The 23590-nt window shown below is 36.1% G+C and overlaps 1 protein-coding gene and 1 long non-coding RNA gene across 5 annotated transcripts; one reads left to right on the plus strand and one right to left on the minus strand.

Annotated features, from left to right (window-relative positions):
* Positions 1-296: 296 nt before the first annotated feature.
* Positions 297-1905, plus strand: LOC120171319. Of its 4 annotated transcripts, none has more exons than XR_005520867.1 (3): positions 297-528; positions 674-1342; positions 1419-1905. It is a non-coding gene; the product is annotated as an uncharacterized LOC120171319 (long non-coding RNA). The 4 variants fall into 4 exon arrangements; XR_005520868.1 differs by having other exon boundaries at positions 1429-1905; XR_005520869.1 differs by having other exon boundaries at positions 1435-1905.
* A 1002-nt stretch (positions 1906-2907) lies between these two features.
* On the minus strand, positions 2908-23590 carry LOC120171318 (pentatricopeptide repeat-containing protein At1g22960, mitochondrial-like). Its single transcript, XM_039179031.1, has 4 exons — positions 23498-23590; positions 23048-23417; positions 3225-5171; positions 2908-3080 (listed from the first exon to the last, which is right to left on the minus strand). The coding sequence occupies exons 2-3, from the start codon at positions 23402-23404 to the stop codon at positions 3342-3344; spliced, it is 2187 nt and encodes a 728-aa protein (XP_039034962.1). The 5' UTR covers positions 23405-23417; positions 23498-23590; the 3' UTR covers positions 2908-3080; positions 3225-3341.

Raw genomic sequence — 23590 nt, forward strand, 5'->3', positions numbered from 1 at the left:
GTTATTAAAAAAAATAAGTATAGTTTTTCTATTTGTTCTTTAAAAAAAATATATTTGAGTAAAGTACTCGAAAAATGAAAATGATGAAAAAGCTTATAATTATTGTTAATTAAGAGAAGAAATAAATATTTAAAATGACTTGGTCATCATTAAAGATGGTGTGAATTGTCCTTGTCGCCAAAGCTTTTATTATAATTTTAAAATGCCGTGGTTCCTTCTTCTCACTTTCCTTGGCTTTTTCCATGCGGTTTCCTGGAAACAAAGAAGAAAAGCCATTCCCTCAGCCACAAGTTTTCTTAATCTCTCCCTATATATGAAGACTGCCCAAACCCTCGCAAGGCATCATCTGGAGTGAAAAGGAGAGGAAGAGAGTGGCGTTGGGAGTAATAGGTATGGGGGGAGTGGGCAGTGTTGAATCTTTCTGCCCATTTGTGAGCAGCACAATTAACTCTTCCCAGCACCTCCCATACCCTTCATTTCCAACCCTTGCTCCCCTTCTCCCGCTCTCCTAATCTTAGCCCTGCTCAGGTTTGATTTTCATTTCACTATTTTCTTATTTACATCTTATACTTAAATCAGTAATTTCATAATCAAAATTTATTTAATTATAGATAACATTTTTATATAATGAGATTTAAGATTCTTGGGTCTTTGTTGGAACTTGTACACACAGGATGTAAACAACTTCAAGGTGGTTTCGTTAAGGGTAATTCAACTCATTTTTCGACCTTGTGGGAAGCCATTGAGATGACCTTGCACGTCCTTAGAATATCAAAACCAAACAAGTTCCTGGTACCGAATTTGGCGTAAACTTGAAAAGTATTTCCACTCGAACAAGTTCTTGACAAACATTTCTACCTTTCCGTTTTTCTGTAAAATCAGTGTTATGTAACATCGTATGAGTGATTCATGTATCAATCCCATTATTGACAGTGCGGTATATGAAAATAACATGATCTTCTAAAATTAGGAAATGGCGAGACAAATATGGCTTGCGCTTGTCTTTCGAGGTAGACTCGATAGGAACTAGGTTGTGGGTGGAGCTATGGCCGAAGCCATTGCATTTCATGCTCTGCCCCCCTCCCCCAAGATTAGTTCCATCTCTTACCACTGTTGGTGTTCGATGGCTGCCACCATCCTTAACCTGAATACTGATGGCTCGACACTGGTGCGGAAGCAGTTCTCAGAAACTGCAATGGTGACTACTGGATATGCGGGGTACCTATCGACACATCCCTCATGCTTGCATGCTGCAAGCGTTCCAGCAAAGTTAAGGGCCTTTTGAGATGACCTCCACGTTGCTAAGATGAAAATATCAGAAAGATTATAGTTGAATTGGATGGTACTGCAGTTATGTCTCTGATTTCTAATAATGATATTCCTAATCCCTTGCTGTTTACACCCATTACTGACAGCAGGCTTCTCTAGGAGCAGTTTGAGCATACCTTTACGGAGGGCAACAGATACGCTGATGCGCTTGCAAATATTGGCAGCAAAGCTCAAGTCCCTCAACTTCGGACCACTTCTATAACTCTAATATGCAGTATATTTTTTTAACAGCCACCAAACTGGATCACTCTTGCATGCCAATGCCGCCAGCATTCATTTGTAACTTGACAGTATCAGTCCTTAATTCTTATCTAACTTCCATTTCAGATAAAAAGAAAATGGCAACACCAAGATACACAATGTTGCTTTTAAAGCCACTACTGAAGTAGATGACCTAAGAGTTCCTTCTAAAAATATGATTTGACAGTAATACTGCCAAAATTCCATAAAAAGGGCTTGTCATTTGATCGGTTTGATGATGTAAAGCTAAAGATGCTTTTATTTATTTATCTCTATGTATGGCATTGACCTAAACAATGTAAGACCAGCTTCTCCCATCCAATATAAAGTCCGTATGAAGAATCGAACTGTAGACCAACATGATAATCTTAAGCTCTAACTCACAGTGTAGTTAATGACGGATGAATCAGACCGTAGACCTTTCACCTTAAAAGGGAAACGAAAAAGACACTTAGGCACCCATGCCTGTGCTTAATCAAATGCAACTCGGCCAAAAATAGCCAAAGCATCGACAATACTTCTAATCACTAAGGTTCCCTTTTAGGGACAGGATCTTGCAATAGATGGCTAGAAATATCAAATATGATAGCAGATATAAACGAAATTTGAAGCAGAAGACGACCAACCTGCAATTAGAATTGAAGAATCCTGTTGAAACAAAACCACCAACTCCAAAAAATCTAAAACAATATAAATCCCAAATAACATGATCCAGAGCTGTGAAAAGCACCAAAAAATATAAAATAAAATACAATAAAGAACCTTAAATTAACAAGGCTGAAAGTAAAACCAACTTGTTTCCATGCAACCTATTAACAGACACTCACCAGGGTCATGGTTTCCTAGAATACTGTTGTAAAGGGTCATTCCATTTAAATTGGAATGCTATGGTAGTCAGCACATCATGAGTGTAAACCAGAATTCAGTAGAGGGGATACCTTGGTGGCCTCGGTGGCAATGTCCCGGATTGGCGGATTGACCATCGGACCATTAAAAGGGCTCCACTACAGAGTCTCGGGTCACCAATGAATGCAAATAGAAACAAGACGCACTGCATGAATGGTTATGAAAAGTGACAACTAATTTAAATAAAAATTGCTGCCTTAAACTATCAAACAATGTGAGTCATAACATAAAAGTTTGTTAGAAACTTCTTATTAATGATTTCGAATTACAACCAATAGAATTTTTTTTTGGGTTGTGGGGTGCGGGGAGGGACTATCAAAATTTGACAATGACCACTAAAATATTACAAAAGGGGGCCCCCACACCATCTCCGATCACCCTTTTCTCATTTCTCAAAAATGTTGAAAGAATGAATAAATACATTTTATCAGAGATTTTACTTGAAACAACTTGATATAGTACTAAATTTCATCTGTATACCTGTTGTCGACTTTGTGTGCAATATTAGATCCAAAGACTGGTCCCAATCATTCCCAATAAGAGGATAACAAGGAGATATGTATACTCAGCCAACCGACAAGATGTAGCTCTGCTCCATAATCTACCTATAAAAGGCATAAGTTAAATTGTTAAATTAATACTAACTCAGCAACTATACATGGAGCATATCATATGCTGTAATCCCTCTCTCTTCCAGTTGCACTAATAATAATAATAATAACAATGAGGGAGAAGCAGACGAAGCTTACCGTCGAATGGTATTTAGATTGAAGTTGCTTTAAATTGAATGTGACAATTCTCCAAAGCCAAGTATGTGTCAATCTCACCATCTACATGGGGAATCCAAAACTCTCTTAAAGGCTATATCAAGTCTTAGAACTGCAAGATTCTGTACATTCTATAATTAAACTCTCTAGGTGACGAACTGCATGCAAATTACAATCCTTGTCAAGTTGCTTCAAGAGTGCACTGTGTGTACAAGAATCAGGCAGAATTTTTCTGTCTAGCATTTCTTGGTACAATCTCAAGGACTCTTGCCAATTCCCAATGTTGCAGTTCTCATTTATTAATATGGTGTAGCTATACTTGTTAGGAAGTATCCCTTTAGCTTCCATCTCAGCAAAAAATTTGTAAGCCTGACGTATTCTCCTTACTTTGCAAAGGCCGTTTATCATAGCATTGTAGGTTATAACATTTAGCAGAACACCTTTCTCCTGCATCTCTGAGAAATACATAAATGCCAATGCTAAAATCCCCTTAGCTGCATGTCCATGAATTACGACAGTGTAAGTGACCACTGATGGGGATAAGCCTTTGCTCAGCATCCCATGGAACATTTCTCTAGCTTTCTTCAGAGTCCACTTTCTAGGTAAGCATGAATGATGATTAATGTATGTTACATGATCTGGATTAAGACCGATGCTAATCATTTTGTGCAACAAATTAAGGGCTTCTTTGAGATCACGCAATTTGGAATGCCAATGTACAAAAACATTATAGCCGATCAAATCAGGAGGTAATTCCTTTGCTACCATTTGTTCTTCGATACTAAATGCTCTTGCAGGATCACCAAGCTTCAACTCATCTATTATTTGAGTTGTATATGCAAAACGATCAGGCTCCAAACCATTATGCAACATTTCAACGAAAAGATCCCTTGCTGTAGATAGATTGCTCAGCTTGTAGGATCCATTTACCAAAATTGTATACGTAAAAAAGTCGGGGGAAATTCCTTTACTGATCATGGTATCCTTTAGATACCGAGCAAGTTCCAGGTTCCCCACTCTACATAGACCATCAATGAGAGTATTATATGTAACAACAGTAGGAACAAGGCCTCGGCATCTTAACTCATCGAACAAGAGAAAAGCCTCCTGAATGTTTCCTATCTTACAATACCCATATATTAGAGTATTGTATGAAACAGCATCTGGTATCATATTCCGCTTCCGCATATCATCGAACTGCCATCTGGCATCATCCATTCTCCCCCACCTGCAAAGGCCATACATGAATGTATTATATGTTGTCACTGTATGATCAACTCCTCTGTTTACCATCTCTTCCCTAAGGCTTAAGGCCTCAACAAGCAAACCTTTCTTAAAATGCCCACAAATCAAAGGATTATATGTGTATGCAGAAACTTTAAGCCCCAATTTCAACATATCCCTAATAAGTCCCTCGGCTTGCTCTAATTTATAATTCTTTGTTAAACCATTAATTAAAACATTATATGTCACCTCATTTGGAAAACACCGTTCCATCTGCATTTCCGATAAGAGCTCAATCGCTTTTTGCACGTCCCCTTCCTTGCAAAGGGAATCCAACATGGTATTAAAGGTAACGATAGTTGGTCTAATCCCAAGTTCCTTCATCATCCAATACACATCGCTTGCCTTAGCTACAAGAGATTTATCCCTAAGCATAACAAGAACGCTAGTACAGTTCTTCACATTCGGCCGCAACCCCTTTCGAACCATCTTACCAAATATCCACAAACAATGATCAACCATCAATTTCTTGGAATAAATCAACTTAATTGAAACCTCAAATTTCAGGTATCCACAAATCAACACATCGGAAATACTATTCATACCAAACGTAATGACCCTTTCCATGACCCAATAAGCTGATCTCATCAAATTATCCTCAACCAAAATATCAAGTGTCGTAACCGGTTTTCGTCCGGGCACGACCTATTAAATTTGGCGGGGAAATTGATGTTAATAAATAATTTTGAAAATAATTTGGGAGTCGCCATCGGCCTTTTGGGTCAGGTAGGTCGAATACCTAAAAAATATTTTTTTAAAAGAGTTTTAAGAAAACGTCAATTAAAAAATGAACTGATCTGCGTTTATAACCAAAAATTCGTTCTTTTTAATAATAAAAAGGGATTCGTGGTCGGTTACGTTTAGGGAAGGATTAGCACCCCTACAACGCCCAAAATTGGTACTTTTTAATTATAAATTGTCTCTATTATTAAAATTTAAAAATTCAAAAATATATTTAATTTATAATCCTATTATTTCAAAATTATATAAAAAATATTTATTTATTTAAAAATATCTGAAAAGAATTTCTAGGTGCCTTAAGACAGCTCTTTTCTTTGATATTGATAAATATTAATTTTAATAATATTGTTTACTTTTTAATTTTAAAATATCAGAATAGGACATCCAGTTGTATTAAGACTGACCTTTTTCTTCGATATTAAAAATAAATATTTAAAAAAATACTATTTATTATATATTTATAAAAATATTTAATATTTAATAATATAATAAAAATACAAATATTACTAAAACAATATATTTAAAAACAATAAAATAAATGAAAACATATAAAATAACTAAAAAATAAAATTAAAAATCTAATTCATAATTAATCTAAATTATAGGGATTAAATATGTTATTTCTTTATTTGGTGACTAAAATAAAATTATCTAAAATTTGGATATTAGAATCAAATAAATTAAAAATATAAACTAAGGATTAAAATATTATTTATTAAAATTAATGGATTAAATATGTAATTTATCCTAAATATATTATTTTAATATGAAGGACTAAAATAAATAAAATTAAAATTCGAAGACTAAATTAAAAATATTATAAATTCAATTTAGTGACTAAAATGTAAAATTTACAAATACGAAGGACTGCGGACGGGGTTTAACTATTTCATAATTACGCGCATAGTCCTTCCCGAAACGACGTCGTTCGGGAAGGACTATAAGAGTCCAAATCGGCTGGCCCGAAGGGCCAACCATTTCATTCCTCATTTCCTTCTCTCTCTCTAAACCGAGAGAGTTTAAAAACTCTCTCGCCTCTCTCTAACTTCCCTCACCGGAGGGAAGCCGGTCACCGGTCGGCCACCGTGTACCGCCGTGATTATCACCGCCGGCCACCGTATCCGGTGGCCGGAAAATTGTATTTTGACACCATTAAATAGATCGGGACGTCTTAAGGACGTTTCCGGTGTTCTTTTTCCTTAAGAAGCTCCCAATCGGAGCAAATCTACAAATATACCTTCGGTTTTTGTTGGTTCTGACGAGATCCGGTGGTCGAGGCTTCCTCGGTAAGTCTCCTCTTCCTTTTTCTTTTTTTTTTCCTGGTTTTCTTGCTGCTGAGATCGTTGGTAATAGTTTGGATTTTCTCTGTTTTTTTTTCTATGTCTCTTTCTCGTCTTTTTTTTTTGTCTCTCTGTCTCGTTGTATATCTCTGTCTTCTTTTTCTTTTTTTTTTTCTTTTTTCTTCGCAGATGGGGTGGTGGCTTTTATAGCCACCACCGGTGTTCGTCTCAGACCGGTCCGAAGAGGGGGCCTCGGTGAGTCACCGGACTACCAGTGGTGACTCACCCCGTAGCCTTGCATGGACGGCTGGTATATGATCTTCTGGAGTCTTCGGTTGGGACGTGGCAGCGGCGGAGGCGGCGAGGGCTGTCGGCAGCCGCGTGGAAGCTGGAGCAGCGCTGCGTGGCCCTAGGGTATCAAACCCTAGGGTTTCTCTCTGGAACCATCTGGACCGTTGGATCTTGCCAGATCCAACGGCTGTGAGCTGAGGCGGCTGATTAATTAGGGTTAGGAAACCCTAACTGGAAACCTAAACATTTAGGGTTTCTAGTTAGTTTTGGACCGGTTCTGGTTGGTTTGTAACTGGACCGGTCCAGTTGTAATTGGGCCTGTAAATATTATTATGTATTTAATATATTTAATATAAATTAATAATAATAATAATAATAATAATAATAATAATAATAATAATAATAATAATAATAATATGGATAAAAAATTAATATCTTCAGCTGCCCCTCTTTGCTCATTATTGTGTTAACAAGAATAGGGCAAAGATGAAAAGATAATAAAATTTTTTATCCATTTGGCTTCACTTGATTATAATGGAGATATTTGAATAAATTCTTCTCTTTCTTCAGATGAGTTCTTCTCATTATGAACTTTCTGCTGGGGATGATGATCCATCAAATGATGAATTCAAGCAAAAGATTGAACAAGTTCTTCTCATTATGAACTTCTTCTTCTTTCTTCAGATGACGAGTTCTTCTCATTATGAACCTTCTCTGGCAAAAATAATCCATCAAGTGATGAATTCAGAAAAAGATTGAACAAGTTCTTCTCATTATGAACTTCTTCTTCCTTCTTCAGATGAGTTCTTCTCATTATGAACCTTCTCTGGAAAAGCTGATCCATCAAGTGATGGATTTGAGCTAAAGATTGAACAAGTTCTTCTCATTATGAACTTCTTCTTCTTTCTTCAGATGACGAGTTCTTCTCATTATGAACTCTACCTGGCAAAGTTGATCCATCAAATGATGAATTTAAGCAAAAAGGTTGAACAAATTCTTCTCATTATGAACTTCTTCTTCTTTCTTCAGATGACGAGTTCTTCTCATTATGAACTCTACCTGGCAAAGTTGATCCATCAAATGATGAATTTAAGCAAAAAGGTTGAACAAATTCTTCTCATTATGAACTTCTTCTTCCTTCTTCAGATGAGTTCTTCTCATTATGAACTCTAACTGGAAAAGATGATCCACCAGATGATGGATTTGATTCTTTGTTAAAATCTTTGAAATTCCTGTTAAAATTTCAACAAGAATAAAAATGAATGAAAATGCATCTATTTTTGCAAATGTCTAAATATGATGCATGAATGTTAAGTTGTTTGATTTCAGATTGGTGAATTGAGTATTTCTTCAATTGTAAAAACCCAATAGATCTTTCTTCTTCGAATCAGAGAATCTATCATCTTTGACAAATATAGATGTGGATATAATGTCACAAAACCTCTTGAGAATAAAACTTAATAGTATAGGCTCTTGAAAAGCTTGCATTCAGGCAACATGTTGATTCTGATAACAATTCATCTGATTATGAAGTGACCTTTCAATATGATTTCACAGATATCGATAGTTCTTCTAATACCAAGAAATCTTGAATTCTGATTATGATGAAGAGAATAAACTGTTATATTTGACAAAAATGGGATTCTCAGAGGCTGAAACTTCAATATCCATGTAGAAATGTGGTCCAGATTCATCAATTGTAAAATTGATAAATTTTATATGTGCTGCTCAAATGACTAAGGCTACTGATGCACTTCTTCGGATCAAATAACTCAAAGAACACTTCCAGAAGATGCTATTGGCAAATTCATCTTCTAAATTCAATGCTTGATTCTGTCCAATCAGATAACTCAAAGAACACTTCCAGAAGATGCTATGTTCTGTCCAACCAGATCAGATAACTCAAAGAATACTTCCAGAAGATGCTATTGGCAAATTCATCTTCTAAATTCAATGCTTGATTCTGTCCAATCAGATAACTCAAAGAACACTTCCAGAAGATGCTATGTTCTGTCCAACCAGATCAGATAACTCAAAGAACACTTCCAGAAGATGCTATGTTCTGTCCAACCAGATCAGATAACTCAAAGAACACTTCCAGAAGATGCTATTGGCAAATTCATTTGTTCCAGTTAATGTTTGGAATAGGATATCACCATGCTCATTCGATGTAGAGCCAAAATTTGTAGATTCGAAGCATTTCCATGCTATTACACTGAAAAGGGCTATATTCATAATTCTGCCAATTGAGAACAGATTTCCTCTTATTCTGCTTCCTCCATGTGCTGATGCTTTTCCATTGACAAAGAAGTGATGGCCTTCATGGGATCCAAGAACAAAGTTGAACTGTTTATAAACATGTACATGAAGTGCCAAATTGACAGAAAGGATCTGTAAGGCTCTTGAAGCTTATGACAATGAGTCACCTTCGAGTGTTCAAAAGTATGTTCTTGATGAGTGCTGAAAATGGAATCTAGTATGGGTTGGAAGGAATAAGGTTACTCCACTTGAACCTGATAAGGTGGAAATGCTTTTAGGTTTCCTTAAAAACCATATACAAGGATCTGTATAGAAACATGTCTCCTAGTGATATCAATGTCTTGTTTCTTTTTGCTGGAATCAGTACTGCAAAGATCATTTTCTACTGTTTTAGTATATCTTTGAAAACAGATGTGCAAGAACTGAATGGTGATCGGTTGGAGCAATTGATGAGTAGATTTGGCGGATTCGACCTTGTTGTCGGTAGAATCCCGTGTAATAATCTTGATGTTCATGGCTTTAAGCTAGTGATGATTTGCCTACTTTGTATTCCATGTATTTAAAAGTATTAACATAAAGTGATATTCAGACATCTTTAAATTATTTCAAAATTATGTTAATTCAATAGAAAAGAATAAATTGAATTTCCAAAAATAAATTGGCTCTCAAATAAATTGAACTTGAAATAGATAGAATTGTATTCAAAGTTATGGCAAACATAAGAATGATAAATTCAAATGTCTCAACAAATTATAAGCATAAGTATTTCTAAATTAATCAAGTTGACACAATTTAGAGATGATGTAAGCTTTTGTCTGGAAGATCTCAAACGTTGTTGAAATGTTTGTAGATGTGAAGTTTCTTCCAAACTGTCAAAATCTTAAGAGAATTCAATTGCCGGATGCCTAATATCAACCTGCATTTGAGCCGCCTTTTCAGGTTTTCAACTCAAATTCTTCCTTTGATTACAAGATGCCCTTTGCGGGTTTTCATCTTGACCCCCTTTCTTTTTCTTCTTTTTTTTTTTTCTTCAAGCATAATATTTCTTGACAGAATCCGAGTTTATTGGATTTCTCAGAATTTTTCCATCCATTTCTGCCAAGATCAACGCTCCTCCGGAAAAGGCCTTTTTCACAACGTATGGTCCTTCCCAATTAGGCATCCATTTCCCACGGAAATCTTTATGTATAGGCAAGATCTTTTTTAGTACTAGATCACCCTCTTGGAATTCTCTTGGATGTACTTTTTTGTCATGAGACTTCATCATCCGTTTCTGATACATCTGTCCATGGCAAATAACTTTCAATCTTTTCTCCTCAATAAGGTTCAATTGATCAACTCTAGCTTGGATCCATTCAGATTCATCCAATTTTGTTTCTCTCAATATTCGAAGTGATGAAATCTCAACTTCAATTGGTAAGACTGCTTCCATCCCGTAGACTAAAGAAAACGGTGTTGCCCCAGTAGATGTTCGAACAGTAGTTCGGTATGCATATAGAGCGAAAGGTAACTTCTCGTGCCAATCTTTGTAAGTTTCAGTAGTCTTTGTAATGATTCTCTTGATGTTCTTATTTGCTGCTTCAACTGCCCCATTCATCTTTGGTCGATATGCCACTGAATTTGCATGTTTGATCTTGAACTGTGCACAAAGTTCGGTCATCATTTTGTTGTTCAGGTTCAGAGCATTATCTGTAATGATCCTTTCTGGTAAACCATACCGGCAAATTATTTCTTTCTTTATGAACTTGCAGACTGTGGACCTCTTAATATTGGTATATGAAGCAGCTTCAACCCATTTGGTAAAATAATCAATTGCCACAAGGATGAAACAATGTCCATTCGATGCTTTTGGTGTGATTGCCCCAATGACATCTATTCCCCACATAGAAAATGGCCAGGGCGCTGTCATTACATGTAAAGGAGATGGGGGTACATGAATCTTGTCTGCATATATATGACATTTATGACATTTCCTTGCATAATCAATGCAATCTGTGTACATGGTAGCCCAATAGTATCCATATCTCATTATTTTTCTGGCCATAGAAAGACCATTTGCATGTGTTCCACATATTCCACTGTGTACTTCTTCAATGACGTTTCGAGCTTCACTGGTATTTAAACATCTCAACAGCATTTGATCACTACTTCTTCTATACATAATCTCTCCATCAAGAAAATATCCAGCAGCCATTCTTCTCAAGGTTCTTTTATCAATTTCTGATGCATTTGGTGGATAACTTTGATTTTTGATATATTGCAGGATATCATGATACCATGGTTTACCATCTACCTCTTCTTCCACACTATAACAATGTGCAGGAATTTCATATACTTGCATTTTGATTGGCATCATATCAACTTTCTTAGTTGCCTGAAACATAGCAGCTAATGTAGCCAAAGCATCTGCCATTTGATTTTCTTCCCGAGGGAGATAATTGAATGTAACTTTCTCAAATTCTTTCACTAATTCGAGGGTAAAATTTCGGTATTCCAACAATTTGGGATCTTTTGTTTCCCATTCTCCTCGCAATTGATACACCACCAAAGATGAATCTCCATATATCTTGAGACATTTGATTTTTCTTTCTATAGCTGCTTTCAATCCCATGACACAAGCTTCGTATTCCGCCATGTTATTGGTGCAAAAGAACTCCAGTCTGCTTGTAAAGGGATAATAAATATTTTCTGGAGAAATTAACACTGCCCCGATTCCTCGTCCCAAAGCATTAGATGCTCCGTCAAAATAAAGCTTCCAAGTTGCAAATGCATCATTTGTTTTGACTTCTTCATTCATGGATATGCATAACAGATCTTCATCGGGAAAATTAAAATTCAAAGGCTGATAATCATTTGAGACACGACTGGCCAAAAAATCATCTATGACACTTCCTTTTATTGCTTTTTGGTTGACATATACAATATCAAACTCAGATAATAACATCTGCCATCTAGCCATTCTGCCTGTCAAAGCTGGTGATTCCATTAAGAATTTCAAAGGATCAAGTTTTGATATCAACCAAGTAGTATGGTATAACATATATTGTCTGAGTCTTCGAGTAGTCCACACCAAAGCACAACATAATTTTTGTATTGGTGGATATCGAACTTCACAATCAGTAAATTTCTTGCTCAGATAATAAATAGCTTTTTCTTTCCTTCCTGATTCATCATGCTGTCCTAGTACACATCCCATCGAATTTTCGAAGACCGTCAAGTAGAGAATTAATGGTCTATCAGGCATTGGTGATACTAAAATTGGGGCATTGGATAAGTATTTCTTAATAATATCCAAAGTTTCTTGACATTCTTCATTCCAGACTTCAGGATTGTTCTTTCGAAGTAATTTGAACACTGGATCACATTTGTCAGTTAATTGAGAAATGAACCGAGATATATAATTTAATCTTCCCAAAAAGCCTCGAACTTCTTTTTTTGTATTGGGTGGTGGAAGATCTTGAATTGCTTTGACTTTATCTGGATCAATCTCGATTCCTTTTTTACTGACCACAAATCCCAAAAGTTTCCCAGAAGTTACCCCAAAAGTGCATTTAGCAGGGTTGAGCTTTAATTGATACTTCCTCAATCTCTGGAAAAGCTTCCTCAAATTTTGAATATGTTCTTCTTCAGTTCGGGATTTGGCAATCATGTCATCTACATATACTTCAATCTCTTTGTGCATCATGTCATGAAACAAAGTTACCATGGCTCTTTGATATGTTGCTCCTGCATTTTTCAATCCAAATGGCATCACTTTATAACAGAATGTGCCCCACATGGTTATAAATGTTGTTTTCTCCATGTCTTCAGGATTCATTTTTATCTGATTATATCCTGAAAAGCCATCCATAAATGAAAACCATGCATGCCCTGCAGTATTGTCCACCAATGTGTCTATGTGGGGTAAGGGAAAACTATCTTTCGGACTAGCTTTGTTGAGATCTCTGTAATCCACGCACATTCGAACTTTTCCATTTTTCTTAGGTACGGGAACAATATTGGCTACCCATTCTGGGTATTTAGATGCCTGTAGGAAACCTGCATTGATTTGTTTCATCACTTCTTCTTTGATTTGCAACAACATTTCTGGCCTCATTCTTCTGAGCTTTTGTTGGATTGGTTTATATTCTGGATTGATTGGAAGCTTGTGTATCACTATATCTGTGCTCAAACCGGGCATATCTTGATAAGACCATGCAAAGATATCTTTGAACTCTTAAAGGAGATTTATCAATTCTTGTTTTATCTGGATTGTCAGAGTGGTACCAATTTTCACCTCTTTTATTTCTTCATCTGTTCCCAAATTCACAGTCTCAACCTCTTCCTTGTGTGGTAGAATTTGTTTGTCCTCTTTTTTTACCAATCTTAATAGTTCAGTAGGAACATCACATTCCAGTTCATCTTCACAACCATTGATTTCTTCCAGACATATAGGCTGCTCTAAATTTATCACTGGATTAAATCTAGGAATAAACATGCTATTAACACGGTGACACCTGCAAATTTAAGTCGGAACATTTCCGAAAGAATATAGTAAATTTATGAAAATAAATAAATGTAAAAATGTAAGAAAATGTAAAGAATGATTGCCATCTGAAAATTTTAAAGAAAATTTCTTATTTTTAACATAATTTCTTTTACAAGATAACAAAAAGTTTTCATATTTTTGAGCTAAACATAAAGATTAGTTCTGAATATTACTCTGCATTAATATTAAAAACTATAGGAAGATCTTCAGTGGTCCAATTGGTGAGTGTTTCTCCAGGAAGACATGGTCGAATCCTATCCAAGTACTTGCCAGTCTTGTTGTCATTCATGATCATGTTGATAAATAATCCATTCATAGCTTCTTCAACTATGTCTTGATCTTTCGTCAACTTTTCTTCTTTAAAGGCTTCAACAAGCTGCTGTTCCACATTAATTGTTCCCCCTGATCTGAATGTTGTCTTCAACTGTGGGAAAGACATGTGTTTCCAAAGGATTTCTCCCCCTTTCAATTTTGCCTTTCTGTCTTCACATCTTCTTTTCATCTCTTTGTTCTTTTGCTGAAGATTAGGCTTAAATCCCAGTCCAAAACGGTCTTTTTTCATTTTTATACTGATAGGAACTGAAATCCCTTGAAGATTCTTTCCTAGACCTCTCCCAGCTTTAGCTCCGATGCCTAAAGTTTGTTGTACCGTCATCTTGGTGCAATCAGACAATCTGGGATATGGAATTTTGCTTCCTTCTGCAATAAAGGTTGCATTTACAAATTCAAGAGCTCGAAAAGAGCATTCAAGAGCCTCATCATTGGTGTCGATATATGGAACATCGCTTGTTACAGACGCAATGATTTCTTCTTCAGCACTAACGCATATTAGTTGTCCATCAACAACAAATTTCAATTTTTGATGTAATGAAGAAGGAACGGCTCCTGCTGAATGAATCCATGGCCTCCCTAATAGACAATTATATGTGGGGTGGATGTCCATCACCACAAAGTCAATATTATACACGACTGGGCCGATTAACAAAGGTATTTCCATTTTCCCAAACACTTCTTTTTGAGTACCATCAAATGCTCGTACCACATTCTGATAACTCTTCATGTGTGATTGATCCAGAGGCATTCTTTGAAGTGTGACTAGAGGCATCAAATTGAGAGCAGACCCATTGTCAATCAATACTCCTGGCAACACATGACCATGACAATGTGTCGTGATGTTCAAAGCTTTTACTGACCCCATTCCGCCTTCCGGTATTTCATCATCTGTGAACGTTATGTAATTGTCAGCGGCTATATGTCCCACAATTCTGTCAAGTTTATTGAGGGATATATCTTCGGGGATAAATGTTTGATTGAGAATTTTCATCAAAGCATTCCTATGCGCTTCTGAATTCATCAATAGATCAAGAATAGAAATTCTCGCTTGTTGTTTGTGTAGTTGTTCAACCACACTATACTCACTATGTTTCAAGAATTTCAAAAATTCTTGAGCTTGTTTTTCTGTCACAGGCTCATTGAATGCTGGAAGGGATTCATCTTCAAATACCTTCTGAGGTATTGCCATGGCTTTTCCTTTTGCTTTCACTTGTTCTGAAGCATTGGATGTTTCGGGAGAGTAACATCTCCCACTTCTTGTAAAGAAACCGACCTCGCTCACTGCTTCAGATGTCGATGTTGTACTCAAACTCTGTTTTTTCTCTTCTGTTTTTTCTAGAGAAACAAATCCTCTTACCATTGAAACATTGGTAGTATAATTCCAAGGTACCCTGCGGGTATCTTTGTATGGAAATGGTAGAGGAGTAGTGATAACTACCTTCGGCTTTATTGGTGCAGGAATCATCGTAGATGATTTCACATTAATGATCACAGGATCATTTATTCTTTGACTCGGCTTAGAATCCTCTGATGAGCAAACCTCATTTTCTTTTCTTCCTGGCTCTTCTTCAAAGAATTCTATTTCCCTGTTGTTCATCAATTTTTGCACCAAATTCCTAAACTCAGAACATAATTGAATTTTATGCCCTTGCTCCTGATGATATTCACAATAATTCTTGCCTTCATTCTGCTTTAGCCTGAATTGTTGTGGAATTATACCGGCTAAAGAAAGCTGTTGGAATATCCAAACAAATGGAGATTTAATTTCAGAAATGTCAATCTTTGCTTTCTTTCTGTTCTCTTCCTGAATTGCATTTACGTTTTTATCTCCATGATTTGGCAATGGATGACTTGATGCGGATGGTGTATTGAATTCCAACTTCCCAGTGTTGATCAAATTTTGAACCACCCTTTTGAATGCTAGACAGTTTTCAATAGAATGTCCTGTAATTCCTTCATGGTAAACACAGTGTGCCTTTGTATCATACCAAGGAGGGAATGGTGGTTGCATAGGAACCAAAGGATAGGGCCTTATAACATCTGCTTTTAACAGCGAATCATAGATCTCTGCATATGGTACTGGTAAAGGTGTAAAAGACAACCTTTCATTTTCCTTTCGAGATCCTCTGGACTCTGCTCGATTAGTGTTTGTTTCCTCTTTCTTAACCCTTGGCTGGGTTATTGTAACACTTTTCGATGAATCCTTGCTGTAAGAATTTGTATTGTTGACTTCATTCTCCTTTTTCCGGTACGTAGGTCTTTTGGAACTAGACCCATCATTTGATTCAATCTTGCCACTTTTCAAGACATTTTCAATTAATTCTCCAAAAATGACCAAATCTGCAAAATTTCTGGTTGCATTCCCCATTAGATGGTTTAAATAAGGAGCCTTCAATGTATGGACAAACATAACTGTGGCCTCTTTTTCTGACAAAGGTGGTTGAACTTGGGCCGCAGTGTCACGCCATCTCTGAGCATACTGTCTGAATGTTTCATTATTCTTTTTCTCCAAGTTTTGAAGAGTCCATCTATCAGGGACCATGTCTGTCACATGGCGGTACTGCTCTAAAAATGCTTTAGCCAAATCTTTCCAAGATCTAATGTTGGCTTTGGTCAATTGAGTATACCATTTTAAAGCCGGTCCTATCAAACTATCCTGGAAGCAATGAATTAACAATTTTTCGTCCTTCACATATCCTGCCATTCTTCGACAAAACATAGTGATGTGTGATGAAGGGCATGTAGTACCGTTATATTTATCAAATTCGGGAGCTTTGAACTTGATGGGAAGGATTAAGTCTGGAACCAAGCTCAACTCACTAGCATCAAACCCATAGAATGATTCAGTTATTTCCACGGATTTCATTCGCTCTTCTAAGCTCTTGATCTGTCTGGTCAGTTCTTCATTTACTTTTTGTTTCTCATTTAGCTCATTCAAATCTGGGATCAAATGCTCAGTATTCATATCTCCTATTTTCATATCTGATATAATCGGAATTTTGCTTGAAGAGGCAGGATCCACTTGTTGCTCTTCATGTGGTTTGGCTTCTTGTAATGCAGATGTACGAGCATTGATTTGGATAGGTGTAGTACCAGAATGATAAATTGGTTCTGGTGAAAAACCTAGAGGATATATGGGTTCTTGGTCGAAAGATACAGGATTTTCATGCATTTTTCCACTGATAGCCTGCCTTTTAAACATATCCTCTATTTTCTTCATCATACTGTCTTGTGAATTTGCAATACTGGCTTCAATTTTTTCCAACTTCATTCTCATTTCTTCTTGTTCTTTATGATGCTGTTCCTCAATACGCTGTATTTTATCATCCATAATTCTCTTAGTAGCTTGTCTAGTACCGTAGTGATGTAGTATTTCTCTTTTGGCCAGAGTAACTGCGATTGAAAAATCTTTTAATATTATTTTTTCAAATTTTAATTAATGAATTTTAACTTAATAAATAAAATAATTCATAGCGAAAATTATGAAATGAATGATGAATGTATGCAAAATGCATGTATGTAAAAACATTGATCCCAAAAAGTTAACTGTCATAGAACAACTTTCATTGGCATACAAAAGTTTCTTTATAATATTTCATAACTACAGATAAGGCATAGCTTTCCTATTAAGCTCTATAATTTCTTTCATTAACCATGACACCTTCTTTCCGCACTTAGAAACTGGATCAACTTGATGCTCAATTATTTCGGCTTCAACAGCTAGTTCTCCAACATATCTGGCAACCTCGCTCATTTGTACCATGGCCTCGAACACCATATTACTTCTTTCTTCACTTCTTTCGACATAGAACTCAGTTGACTTTTGCCATTGCTCATTCGTTCCTTCAAGAGTTTGCTCTAACTCAGTGATTCTGACTTGACAATTGTGCAGAATTTTTTCAAGATCTCTAATGCGTCTTCGCAGTGAAGCATTTTCCTCATTACTTTCCTTGAGATCATTAGGTCCTAGACGAACCTTTTCTTGAAATAATGATTCTTCCAGTTGCAAAATGTAAGCATTAAACTCTGAGTTTTTGTTTCTAGACTGATCCAGATCCTCTTCAAGTTTTGTTCGTGCTTCTTGTGTTCTTTGATTAAGCTTCTGGATTTGAACATCTTTGTTTCTGCATCTTTGCATCCAATTGCTAGCCACCTCCTGCTCTACCTCAAGTCTGGTGTTGAAATTTTTTCTTTCTAGCTCCCATTTTTCTTTTTCAACATTGGATTCTTCCATCTTTTGGCCTCTAACTTCAAGTTCAGCAATCAACTGGTTCATTTCAGATTCAAATCCCTTGAACATGCCATTTTTCTCACCTTCAAATTTGACAAAGATGTCATTCTTCATCTCTTCTAAATCTTTGGCTCGATCTCTTTCTCTTTGCATTTCATTCATGATCTCGCGGTGTTCAGCCTTGTGTTTTATAATTCGCTCTCTTCTGTCAACCTCGAAATCTTCCATTTTTTGCTTTCCTTTTTCCAGGCTTTTGAGTAGACGGCTATTCCTTCCTTTCAGATCTTCAACTCGTCTTTTCTCAATGTTCAATTCTCTGGTCATCTGTACCGTCGATTGGCTGGGTCCTGATGCTTTTCGGGATTTGTATAACTCCTGGTAATTTTTTTGTAAGGCTCTGTACTCATCCTCACCTTTTTCTTTATCTCTTCTTAACATTGCACATTGTGATGAATGAAAGTCAATGTCTACCCCCAACATAGCTTTATCTTGTCTCATTTGCTCTAATTCTTTCGACCAACCTTCTCTTTCTGCTTCAAACTCAGCTCTCAAGATTTCAATCTCTGATGGAACCACCTTAATGCGATCTTCCATAGAAATATCCTCATTTTGATCTGGTAGAGGAATATTTTCGTTTTTTCTAACAGATCTCCAATCTTCGTAATCAGGAGTTAGCATTTCTTTTGCTGCTTTAGCTCGGATACAAAAAGTTGTTTTCCAAGCTGTAACGGCTTCCATGATATTTCTTTTATAATTTTTGCTGTGGAATGCAAACTCAGATGACTGTAGTCCAACAGTGACAGGTACAAATTGACGACCTTCATACTGTCTTATAACCAGAAGTGGAGCATATCCAATTCCTCCCCATAATCCGAGCAGCATTATCCAGTTGTAATCACCACATCTGTAAAAGAATTCTCTTTGGATTTGCCATGGGGCGCGCCAAACAACGTCATTGCTTTGCAGATTTCGAAAGGCATTAATCCACATATCTTTCTTAATTTCTTTCGGCCATTCCTGCTCTAGAAATTCTTTTAATGGTGAGTAATCCGTATTGAAGCGTCGGTATGAAACCTTTTCCGTCCTCCAGAAATGACTACAGATCCAAACATATAACAACTGGGTACACCCTGAGAATCGTCCACCTCCTAGCCTTCTGCAAGCATTTAACGATCTGAAGGTCTCTGCTAGGATGGCAGAAACAAGATTAATCTTCTTCGGTAGCTGTTCAAACAAGTCTACCACTGCAGCTTCAACATATCCCAACACTTTTGGGAAGATGACCATACCATATATACCCAGAGCAAATAGATCGAATCGTACTTTAATATCTGGATGGCTTTGAATAAGTTCTCTGATGTTGGTCCAAGCTATGCCTTCGCTTTCGCCTTTTTGTTTTGTACGGGATGCTACCCATTCTTCTCGTACCCCGGCAATCTTTGCCAATTTAACTCGAAAGGGTTGAGTTTTAATTGACTTTGAATATATTCGATTCTCCAAAGCACCTTCAAGATGTAACAAAGTTGTATATTCTTCAATAGTAGGGACCAAGTCCTCCTTATTGAAAGTGAAGCAATTGTACCCTGGATTCCAGAATTGAACTAGGGCTCTGAGTAATTCATCATCAACTTCAACATAGAGCAAATATGGGATGTCTCCGTAAGTCTGATAAAATTGCAATTTTTTGTTTGAATCCTAACTTTCCCAAATGCTTCGCAAATCTTGCATATCATTTCTTTTTAGTGAAACTGAAGCATAACTGGCCAAGTCAGATACATAATCATCCTGCAGACTGTCTCCTTCTTGTCTTTGTAAATCCTCAGCCCACTGTCTTACTTCTGAGTTTAGAATTATTTGACATGAACACTTTTTATCCATAGATGAAGGCTTTCCAATGAGACAATTAACACAAGGATCAATGTCTTTTATCCTTTATGATGCAATGCAAACAGAAAAATAAAGAACACACAAAAAGAAAATATTAGTTTACATAATAAAGAAATTTAATAATAACATTTACATAAATATTCTTTATTTAAACATGCTTTTCTGAATTTAAATAATTTAAATAAACATGTAATTTAAACAATAAATAAATTAACAGAAAAGACAGAATTCATTTCTCCTGTGTGTACACCTATTTTGGACAAAATTTTGGCATGACTTCAGATTGGAAGAGTTTCTAAGGTTTTTTATATGCAAGGTTTCAGATCTAGGAGTAAAGGTACTCGAATTGTCCATGTTAGTGCCTCCTTAGGCTGCTAACCCTCAATCCTAGTCCATTACAGACTAAAGTGGATCGAGTTCAATTCGAGGGGATACATTTCTCTATGCCTGACACGGAGAATAAATTCTCACGAAAACATAGAGCATATGAACCCCGAAAGTTACTTGCTAGGTCTGACACGGAGAATAAATTCTCACGAAGACGTCGCTTTCACTCCCACTTAAAAGAGACAACTCAATTATAGAGCTTTATGTAATGCAATGCAAGTGTGGTGTGTGAGGAGAAATGTTCAAACCTTTGACAGAAAAATAAATACTGAAATAAAATACTTGCAAATAAAACATATAAATATTATAAAAATAATAAAAAAATTTGAAAAAAAAAGAATTAAAAATTAAATATATAAATTTTTAACTAATAGAGACAATTTATAATTAAATTTTTAAAAGTTTGACCTGGGTCCCCAGCGGAGTCGCCAAGCTGTCGTAACCGGTTTTCGTCCGGGCACGACCTATTAAATTTGGCGGGGAAATTGATGTTAATAAATAATTTTGAAAATAATTTGGGAGTCGCCATCGGCCTTTTGGGTCAGGTAGGTCGAATACCTAAAAAATATTTTTTTAAAAGAGTTTTAAGAAAACGTCAATTAAAAAATGAACTGATCTGCGTTTATAACCAAAAATTCGTTCTTTTTAATAATAAAAAGGGATTCGTGGTCGGTTACGTTTAGGGAAGGATTAGCACCCCTACAACGCCCAAAATTGGTACTTTTTAATTATAAATTGTCTCTATTATTAAAATTTAAAAATTCAAAAATATATTTAATTTATAATCCTATTATTTCAAAATTATATAAAAAAATATTTATTTATTTAAAAATATCTGAAAAGAATTTCTAGGTGCCTTAAGACAGCTCTTTTCTTTGATATTGATAAATATTAATTTTAATAATATTGTTTACTTTTTAATTTTAAAATATCAGAATAGGACATCCAGTTGTATTAAGACTGTCCTTTTCTTCGATATTAAAAATAAATATTTAAAAAAATACTATTTATTATATATTTATAAAAATATTTAATATTTAATAATATAATAAAAATACAAATATTACTAAAACAATATATTTAAAAACAATAAAATAAATGAAAACATATAAAATAACTAAAAAAATAAAATTAAAAATCTAATTCATAATTAATCTAAATTATAGGGATTAAATATGTTATTTCTTTATTTGGTGACTAAAATAAAATTATCTAAAATTTGGATATTAGAATCAAATAAATTAAAAATATAAACTAAGGATTAAAATATTATTTATTAAAATTAATGGATTAAATATGTAATTTATCCTAAATATATTATTTTAATATGAAGGACTAAAATAAATAAAATTAAAATTCGAAGACTAAATTAAAAATATTATAAATTCAATTTAGTGACTAAAATGTAAAATTTACAAATACGAAGGACTGCGGACGGGGTTTAACTATTTCATAATTACGCGCATAGTCCTTCCCGAAACGACGTCGTTCGGGAAGGACTATAAGAGTCCAAATCGGCTGGCCCGAAGGGCCAACCATTTCATTCCTCATTTCCTTCTCTCTCTCTAAACCGAGAGAGTTTAAAAACTCTCTCGCCTCTCTCTAACTTCCCTCACCGGAGGGAAGCCGGTCACCGGTCGGCCACCGTGTGCCGCCGTGATTATCACCGCCGGCCACCGGAAAATTGTATTTTGACACCATTAAATAGATCGGGACGTCTTAAGGACGTTTCCGGTGTTCTTTTTCCTTAAGAAGCTCCCAATCGGAGCAAATCTACAAATATACCTTCGGTTTTTGTTGGTTCTGACGAGATCCGGTGGTCGAGGCTTCCTCGGTAAGTCTCCTCTTCCTTTTTTTATTTTTTTTTCTGGTTTTCTTGCTGCTGAGATCGTTGGTAATAGTTTGGATTTTCTCTGTTTTTTTTTCTATGTCTCTTTCTCGTCTTTTTTTTTTTTGTCTCTCTGTCTCGTTGTATATCTCTGTCTTCTTTTTTTTTCTTTTTTTTTCTTTTTTTTTTCTTCGCAGATGGGGTGGTGGCTTTTATAGCCACCACCGGTGTTCGTCTCAGACCGGTCCGAAGAGGGGGCCTCGGTGAGTCACCGGACTACCAGTGGTGACTCACCCCGTAGCCTTGCATGGACGGCTGGTATATGATCTTCTGGAGTCTTCGGTTGGGACGTGGCAGCGGCGGAGGCGGCGAGGGCTGTCGGCAGCCGCGTGGAAGCTGGAGCGGCGCCGCGTGGCCCTAGGGTATCAAACCCTAGGGTTTCTCTCTGGAACCATCTGGACCGTTGGATCTTGCCAGATCCAACGGCTGTGAGCTGAGGCGGCTGATTAATTAGGGTTAGGAAACCCTAACTGGAAACCTAAACATTTAGGGTTTCTAGTTAGTTTTGGACCGGTTCTGGTTGGTTTGTAACTGGACCGGTTCAGTTGTAATTGGGCCTGTAAATATTATTATGTATTTAATATATTTAATATAAATTAATAATAATAATAATAATAATAATAATAATAATAATAATAATAATAATAATAATAATAATAATATGGATAAAAAATTAATATCTTCATCAAGCATAACGGAAAACACAAGCTCAGACCTTTTAACACCAGGTTGCATCTCAACCCACCTAAAAAACCTCAAAGCAATTCCGGCTCTTTCTCTCATCAAGTTAAAAACTTTGATAAACAAATGCGGGTCGAAAATAATAGCATGGAACTGATTGGAAACCCAGTTGGCGTTACAAACAGCCCAGGGCTTTTCATCAATGGTGTTAAAGATGAGGTCTTTGTAATGGGTTTCGGTGGCGGGGGTTGGGGAAGGGAAAATGTGGAGAAGAGAGAAGGAGAAAGGGAAGAGGAAACGTACCTTGCAAGTGAGAGAGAGAGTGGCAACGGTGGCCAAAGATTTTGAAGCTCTTTTGATGCAAAGGGTCATCGAGGATACATAGGTTGATTGTTGTGACACAAGACTACCAACCGTCTCTCTCTCCGTGCGTGTTTCAGTTGGATAAGAGGTTAATATCAATAGAAGTAGAGGAAGAGGTGGTGTTTTTGATACAGCGGAGGAGGAGAAGACTGAAAGGGGAAGTGGGTTTTGGGTTTAGACAAATTGCCATTAGGG

This window comes from Hibiscus syriacus, unplaced genomic scaffold (genome assembly GCF_006381635.1).
Source record: "Hibiscus syriacus cultivar Baekdansim isolate YM2019G1 unplaced genomic scaffold, ASM638163v2 tig00111832_pilon, whole genome shotgun sequence".
NCBI classification, from domain to species: domain Eukaryota; kingdom Viridiplantae; phylum Streptophyta; class Magnoliopsida; order Malvales; family Malvaceae; genus Hibiscus; species Hibiscus syriacus.

Coding starts and splice junctions, on each gene's coding strand:
- LOC120171318 (XM_039179031.1), bottom strand. CDS start 23,404: ATGACCCTTTGCATCAAAAGAGCTTCAAAATCTTTGGCCACCGTTGCC. Junction 5,172..23,047: donor GGTCTGAGCTTGTGTTTTCC/GTTATGCTTGAT, acceptor CAAATTTAATAG/GTCGTGCCCGGACGAAAACC.